At 39.4% G+C, this 8,406-nt stretch overlaps 1 protein-coding gene across 1 annotated transcript in view; it reads right to left on the bottom strand.

Annotated features, from left to right (window-relative positions):
* Window positions 1–8,176, bottom strand: part of VSIG1 (V-set and immunoglobulin domain containing 1) — a 21,322-nt gene extending 13,146 nt beyond the window's left edge. Inside the window, exons 1-2 of the mRNA XM_009997232.1 lie at window positions 8,140–8,176; window positions 4,819–4,979 (exon numbers count right to left, since the gene is read on the bottom strand). Of these exons, the coding sequence (XP_009995534.1) occupies window positions 4,819–4,979; window positions 8,140–8,176 (198 nt within the window). The remainder of the gene's footprint in view (window positions 1–4,818; window positions 4,980–8,139) is intronic.
* Between the last annotated feature and the right edge of the window lie 230 nt (window positions 8,177–8,406).

Genomic DNA, 8,406 nt, shown 5'->3' with positions numbered 1-8,406 from the left:
TTCCCTCTCAACTGTCTGTCAGTAGTTTAACCAAAGCAGTGTCACTGTCACTGCAAATATTTTAAGCTTGCTTTTTTTAAGATAATATTTTCATGAGAAGTCTATCAATAATTCAGTTTATCTTACAGTTAACAGCCATTCATTACCTTTACTCACTTAGTGAATTTAAAATTTCAATCAAGGATTCTGCCCTGGCCCTATCTTGGATAGCCACACAGTGTCTCTGATAATTTAACTTACTTTACCTGTGGGTGGCCTGGGCTGGAGGCTCCAGGTGTGGCCCTGGTTAAGTTCAGAAGTTGTACTGAGCTTTGTAAGGCTGTAGCCTCGCCTGTGCAGAGTCAACAGCAGGCTTCAATCATTCAAACATTTACTTAGGTGCTTACACTGAGGCCAGCTGAGTGACTCAGAGCATGAAATGAAGCACAAATGTTGATTGTAACAGGAGTCAAGGCTTCACCTTATGAACCAGGCTGTGGAGTAAGCTGTTACCCTGGGTGAGCTGAATAAGTACTGTCTGCCTCAGTTCATCTATAGGTAGAACAGAGATAGCTCAGTATGGGGAAGTTCTCAAGAGCCTTGACTGGGAGTTACTCTTTAAAAACTAATTTTATCATTAAAAAGACATGTTGCTAAGGGGTAAATGGCAAGAAGAAAAAGTTAAAAAGCATCCTGCTTTCCATGAGTTGGTATTTACATTATGTAGTTCAAATGAGGGGAATTACTTCCACTGGAGAAGCTTCTCAAGAAAAGAGCAGAGTTAGCCCTCAATTAGTAGAAGATCTATTTTCACTCACTATATAGAGCTGCACTGTCTTCAAAACAGCACCATGAACACCTGCCATTCCTTTTCATCACACTGTCTGTGAACAGCCTGGTTACAGTATTTCATCCTTTCTGGTGTAACTGCCATGACTTTTAACTGTTGAGCACCTGCACCAACATTGTGTAAGGTGGGCAATGTGGAACAGGATCTGAAAACACCAGAACAAACAGCAAAATACACCAGCCAGCTTCACAAAACCAGTGCTGGGAGACAGATCTGCAAACTATCGAGCAGCACTGCCTCACCTTGAAGCAAGGTAAAGTCTGTTGCTGAATGTTCTGGGGAATTAAATTAACACTGGCACTAATCCTGATCCAAATCTGATTGATTTCGCTCCAGACAGGACTCTATCTGAGCCTATGTATCTCAAAACACTGCAAAATCTGTAACATAAGTGGCAGTATAAAATACTAACATTCTTTTTTAAAAGGGTAATTATGAGCTCAGTTCTTACCGTATATTATGTCCTAAAATCTAGTTATTTAAAGTACACATTCATTAATGGTTCTAGCCAAAGGCATCTTAATGACATAAATTTGCCTGAACTAATTGTAACATTCTATAGTTTGCTCTATTATTTGCTGCCACTGTAGATAGAAAAGGCCATATTATCAATTATGTAAATGAAACTAATGTGGGATAAGAAGATTTATTTTCTGCAACTTTTTTTTTTTTCCAATTGTAGGTCTCTTGTCTTTAAAATATTTGGCAGAAATTTTCAACTTTAAAAAACAGAATTGGAAGATGTTATCCATTTAATTGCTGAAAAATGGCAAATTTTGAGTGGAGATAGAATTTTCAACAAATCTTTTCAGGGAAAATATATGGTATTTATAAGTGTTTGTGTATTGCTGACACTTAAGCAGAATCTAACTATCTCATAAAATGAAATAATTTTATCCCACTTAAAATGCAAGCTACTGTTCTGGTATTCAGTAAGGAATGGTGCCAGTCTTTTCGATTCAGTTTGTTTTGTCATCTTACCAGCACATTAAATATATATTTTAACTTGCACTTCAGTATTCTTTAATCTAAACAATGAAAGCCAAAGCTGGCAGTCTCCTCCACTACCATGCATTTATTTCATAATGTGAGACTTCAGCTACGTGCCAAGCAACCAGGGCAAAGCCAGGTGTGTAGAAAGAGATTATTTTTTGTTTAAGCTTGTAGGAGAAAAACTTGCACACCTTCAGGTACTCAGTCCTTTCTGAAACTAAGAAAAGTCACCTGCCTGAAATAGAAATAGCAACCTCGTATTGCTGTGGGCTCAGAGGGAGGTTGAAAATACAATTTCATGTTTTGTGTAATTTCTTAAACCTAATTTTCCACAAGCAGTCACAGTCCTTTCTTCCCAGTGTTTGCATAAACACAATTAATTTCATAGGGCATAGGTTCAAAATGGTAAGGAATTGCCATGTTGTAGAAGGATGCAGGGTCAAGTAGTACAGGACTGAACGGGTTGCTAAAAGCATTTTAAAGAGAGTATTGCCCTGGTCCTGCAGCTCTTCCCACACATGCACCCTCCAGGCACATCAGCAGGCTCAGAGGAGCAAGGGATGCCCTCGAGCCTCACTGAATGTGTGAGCCCAGGAAAACTGGGGCTGCAGCTAAAGGAAATTTTACCTGTGTGTTCCAAGAGAACGGGATTAGTCACTAACCTGTGGCCTTTCCAGATAGAACCAACTTTATTTAATGGAAATGCAAATAATTGGTTACAAATGCATCTGTGTTTGTGGTGTGAAAGTGAATTTGCCATGAAATTAGTTTCAGACAGGGTGAAAACCAAACGCAGTTTTTCCCAGTAGTGTTCCTTACTGTCCTTACAGGCATGGCTTTCCCATTGCCTGCAGTGAGAGCTGCAGTAGCCAGGAGTGAGTGCTGAACGGATTGATCCATAGGGTTTTCCTGACATTTGGGTGTCTCACATCAGTTAGTTCTTGTTGAGCACATTTTGAACCACCCACAGTATTTTATTATTATAATCCTAGGGATATTTTCCCATCATTGGTTATAGTTGACAAATGGTTTTCCCCTCCTGGATCTCTTGAAACTGTCTGATTCTCCCTCTAAAATACTTGCAAATACAATTGCTTATTTCTCTTGGTTGTGACCAGAACATGTATTGCATTTATTGTCTTGCAATATGGAAAGTTTGACACAGGTGAAACAGAAAGAGACTGACCAAATCTCGAGATGATGGGCTTGATCCTATCACCCTGCTGGACTTCCCACCTGAACAAGTGATTAAAATTGATGATGTAACATATTGGATAAAAATTACAATATATTGTACAATATACAATTTACTTAGGAAACCTGCAGCTTCCACCCTTCCATGATGCTCATTTAATAGGATAGTTTTGACTTGAAAAATGCAAAAGATAAGTAACAATAATTGAACAATTAGGCAAGGTGTTGATGTGGCATTCAGCTACAGTCAGAACTGGGAGTGGGCCCAGCATTTGTACTTAGCACTGATACAGCTAATACAATACTTACATACTGGCTATTGCTCTTCAGTGCCAAATATGTTACGTATTGTACATTCTGCAAATTACTGACTATCTAAATCTGCTATGATTGGCAAACCAAGTAGAAGGTATAACTACATCAGCAGTGGTAAATCTCCTAACATAATGCTATTAGGAAATGGGTGAACATGACAAGAATATCGTCAGTGTGAACTGTGACACTCTTCTAAGGCAAATCCCTTTACACCAGCTTTCAGGTGTAACACCGGGCATGAGGATTAAACTTTTAGAAAAAATATATTAGCAACAGGGTAAAAATGATGGGAGAGAAAAGGGATTGATTGTCAACAAGCAAAAGCCCAGCACCAGGGCATGGAAAAAAAATCACAGCCATCTTCAAGGATGCAGTAAGACTTCTAATCACCATTTCTTCTTACAAAGGAAGGTGTTGCTCATTGCTCAGCACATGTCAGGACTGAGCTGATGGGAACTCATATCCTGCATGTTATGCCAGAAGTGAGATTCATGGATTCATTTCTCCATCAAAAAAATAAGATTAGTAGATAGCTGTTAAAGCCTGGGCAGTGGTGTGAGGATGTATAGGATGTTATCTCTGACTCGTTCAAGGCAGACCAGGCTGCTCTGCAAGGCCTTTACAGTCACAGGAGAGGCTTGGGCAGTGGTTAATGTCTAGTAAGTTGCTACTAGGTTTTGCTTTCTAGTACTTGGTGTCCTTTACTGTCCCAGTGCTGCTTCCATGCTGATACTCCAACCTACCACGTGGTCCCTTTATACTCTGGGGGAAGATACTATGTGGCTATGCTGCCTCTTGGGGTCTCAGGAAGGGCATGGAGCATTTGCCATTGGTATATAATTGCTCTCTTACTACAGTGACGCCCATGAGATGTGTGAAATACCAATGCATGTTTGCTGTGGCAGATTTCCTGCTGTGACAACTTTCTAGAAAGTCCTGCCAAAATATTTGTTGTTTACTTTGTGCCGACGACCTGTTGTCACAAGCTGCTCCTCTCACTGGGCTGCCCCATAGCAATGATAGCAGGTGAGTCAAGGTGCTCTTGTTTGACCCTTACATGGGGGCATCTTGTCATAGGCAAGGAAAGGTGCCTTCACAGTGGCAGGAAATAATCTGCCAGACAAAAGAAAGGGAGCTGGCCCAGGGGCTGAAGCACTGGAGTGATTTTTTGACACCTGGTCTTTCTTCTGCTTCATTCTTCCTGTGTGACTTGAAGCATGTTGGAGCATCTGAATCCCTTTTCTACCTTCTTATAAGTTTCTAAAGTAGTTCAGGCATGCCAGGAGGAACTGGGAGCCTAGATAACTTTGTGGATCTGCTCCTAAATTTAATTGCAACCCAGCCCCTTGTCTTTAGGGTGGGAACACCAACATTACCTGCCTCCCTGTTTTGTAGTGAGGATAAAAGTATTGAGCATAACAAGATTCTTTGAGGACCTAAGGATATCTTGATTATACCTTCAAATTAATAATAAAGAAATATCTTACGGTATGAAGTTGGCTCTCTTTGGCACTGTAAAAGCTCCATTGGATAAAGAAATCTCCCAGAGGTTCAGAACTCGTGTATGTACAGAGGAGGGTTGCATTTCCACCTGTAGTGACATTCACTATCTTCTCAGGGACGGTCACCACAAGACTGCTGGCAGGGCCTGTGGACAGTAAGTGTGGTGAGGAGAGATCAGCAGGGCCGACCCTGGGAGCCATGCAGGAGTGCCTTGCTCCCTTCCTTATCAAAGAAAACTGCAGGATATGGCTAGTCAGTACAGTTTGCCTTAGGCTTTGTGTAGATATTTTAGTGATGACAAGCTGGGAGTGGGCAAAAGCTAACAAGCAAATAAATCCCCCAGAATACCCATGCCCTCTTTTTTTTGCAGCTTCTCCTTTAGATGCCTTATCCTTTACCATGGAACACCATCTCCCACAGTGTTGTCTCTTTCATTCTTACCATATGACTTGGACTCAGTGGCACTGTCAGGTTCCCTCAGCTTGAAGCCCAGCAGCCTTTCTCCACTTTTCTTTTGGTAGTTACCTTGCTTTTGTTTAGGTTTCTTAGGGCTTACATGAAGAAGCTGTTCTTCTCCAATGCTTTTACATTAGAGAGTCAAACTAAGCTTTTTGGAACTGCTGTTATTCTGTGGGTTGTGATAAATTCTGTGATAACATGACCAACTCTTGCTGTTGAAAAGCAGAAAGGAAGCAAATGTAACTTGTGAGCCTTGCCCATAGTGCTCTGGTCAGTCTTCGCTTCATGTTAATGAAAGGATTCAAGCACCATCATACAGTATTTTTCTGTTTCTTTCTTCCATATACGTTACTAGCAATGGTGACATACAGCAGCAAAGCTAGAGCTGTTAGAAAAAATAAGTCTGAATTTTGGGGGTTTGCTAGATCACTGAGTCCAGTTTTAAAGCTGCTCTCTGAATATTTGGATGGAGAATTTATTTATTTTGAATGTGATAGAAAACAGAAGTCTTCCCAAGCTTTCTATGCAAAACAGGCAAGGTAAGAACTTCATGTTATAATAATAATTTTCATGTGGGCTTATTGGATGTATTAATGAAAGAGGCAAAACATACAAAATATTCTTCTCAATGGAATATCTGTGCATCTTATGTTAGGGTGCTGCTTTTGACAGTTCAAGCAAAACCTCCAGTGATACCAAAATACCAAAAGAGTATTTTGCTCAAATTATCAGCCCTATGAGAGGAAACATTGTTTAAAAAAAAAGATATATACTTATTTTGACATTTTTAATCATGCAAATTCATTCTAACCATTGCAGATTCATCAGTTTCTACAATATTGCAAACCTATCAGAACCTGGAGTCTGAACTCTTCAGCGTCTGTTTTCCTTGTTTGATGGCTTTAATAGTAAAAGCTCACTGCAAACAATAAGGGAAGAATCTACTTTAAGTGTTGGTGGTGGCTAGGATGAGAACTAGCGAGTTTGAAATGCAGAAAAATTTACATTATATGTGAAGACATTCTCACAGGAGTGGCTGGAGACTGACCTAAATGTGTCAGACCTGCCCTGGGGAAAGAGGAGATTCCAGTGCTGGCTGCTAGTCCTGCTTGTCCTGTGAGTCCACAGAAACTTAATCCTTACTGAGAACTAATATAAAACCCATGTGTTATTATTTTAGATGTCTTAGTTCACTGTTCTCAGCTTTAAGAATTACAGTTGGCCAGAGGATGATAGTTTCTTGCCATAATAATACTTCCAGGTTTACCTGTATGTATCTTCTGCTCTTTGCAGGATTAAAGCTACAGTCTTTATACACAATGTCATTCTCCTGAAAACATCCCTTTTCCAGTTATCTGCTCCATGTATTTCCTCTATCATTCTTTGATTTTGGAGTCAGGAGTATCACAGAGCCTGGCTGTTTTAAGTTTTTCCAGAAGAAATTCCATAAAGCATTCTCATTTCCGTAAAGCATTCTCATTTCCATGACACTGTATATTTTGAAGAAATACATTTAGTTGAAATAGGCATTGTTCTGGTGAAAATATAAAGTCAGAACCTATCAAACTTATATTGTCCAGGGGTGGCTGTTTAAAGCCATCACTAATAGTAAAATTGAGCTTTTGACTGTAAATGGAACAAACTGGACCTGCAGAACCTGTTGCCTGATCACGGAAGTTAATGGGAGTTTTGCTTTGCACTTAGTTCACTGTTTATGGTTTCGAATTCTTAATCCCATTTCAAACACAGGCCCTTTGTTTAAATGAAAAGAAGTACATGATTAAGAAGTAACTCAGCAAAAAATGCTAGCTTGAACAGGACTGTAACTTGTTAAAAATAATCGATGCACATCTCTCACTCATCAATATTACTATAAGACCACTTGCTTGCTAAGGGAAAGTCACTGCAGTGAATTGGGAATTGCCCAGTTCCACTGATGTCCCATGCAGGTTTAACACTCATGAAGGAAATCCAAGTTTTCTGATCTTACCACTGCGGAAAACCCCTGTCAGTGGCACCCTGTCAGTATGGACACACTCCTAGTCTTAAATTGAGAACTTTGAAATGAAGAGGACATTGTTCTGCGAAGTATTGGTACTAACACTTAATTACTTCTCATTTCTAAGGCAAAAATCTGTGGAGTTTATGTGTGTGTGAGAGAGATAACATTGAAATACCAGGAGCGACTACTTAAAATATTTCTCTGTCATTCAAACCAGAAAAGAAAATGTGGAAACATCCATTTTCTTTAGTGGATAAGGAGGCTGTTCATCTCCATGGACCATTAGAATTAAAATGTCTGCTTATGTATATATTAAAATAAAGCATAGCACAATGAAATGTCCTTCAAACGTTAGTAATATATAATCTTGAATATGCCATATAATTCCTAGATTCCACAAAGTATTATGTCCTCACTTAACTTCAGGGAAATCAAAAGGATTATTTGCATGCTTAAAGTTAAGCATCCCAAAAAATTTTTGGGTGGGGGTAGGGCTGAGGCAGCATTTTTCAGGGCTATTATTAAAAGGAGACAAAAACTGAATATGAGGAAACCTAACCCTGAAGCACTTGAAAGACCCTAATGCTCTACAGGAGATCTCTTTGCCTCTTCCTGGCTTTAGAGCAAACCATTCATTTACCAAAGCTAAAATTCTGTTATTGAGCAAAAAATTCTTACCTGTCAGTGTTCAGCTAGCATAATAAATGCATTACAGCCATGATTTTCATTCCATCCTGAAATAAATCTTGAATGTTCACCTAGTTTCCCAGTCAGGCTCACTTGCTCTCTTATTCAACAAGTTCCTTTATTCCAGTGCTATTTCAAATAGTTAAATTATTCTTACCTGTAAGGATGACTAGAATTGGAAATATCTTCAGCATTGTTGCAAACGTCTTCTTGACGTTGGGAGAGAAAAGAGGCCAGATGCTGCTTCTGACTTGGACTAAATCTCAACTGTTGTTTTTTTCTAAGTAGGTTTTTCTTTTCCTTATCATCTGTGTATCAGCACGTCATTAAGCTTGTTCATTCTCCTCCTTTATCACATGTGTGCCTTTCTCTGTCTAGTGGTGTGACTGTTCAGTTGAAACCATTTTGTGGGGTTTGAGCAACT

This window comes from Chaetura pelagica, unplaced genomic scaffold, assembly GCF_000747805.2.
Source record: "Chaetura pelagica isolate M959 unplaced genomic scaffold, ChaPel_1.0 scaffold344, whole genome shotgun sequence".
NCBI classification, from domain to species: Eukaryota; Metazoa; Chordata; class Aves; order Apodiformes; family Apodidae; genus Chaetura; species Chaetura pelagica.
Note: the sequence above shows the minus strand (reverse complement) of the source record. Positions and strands in the feature narration are given on the sequence as shown.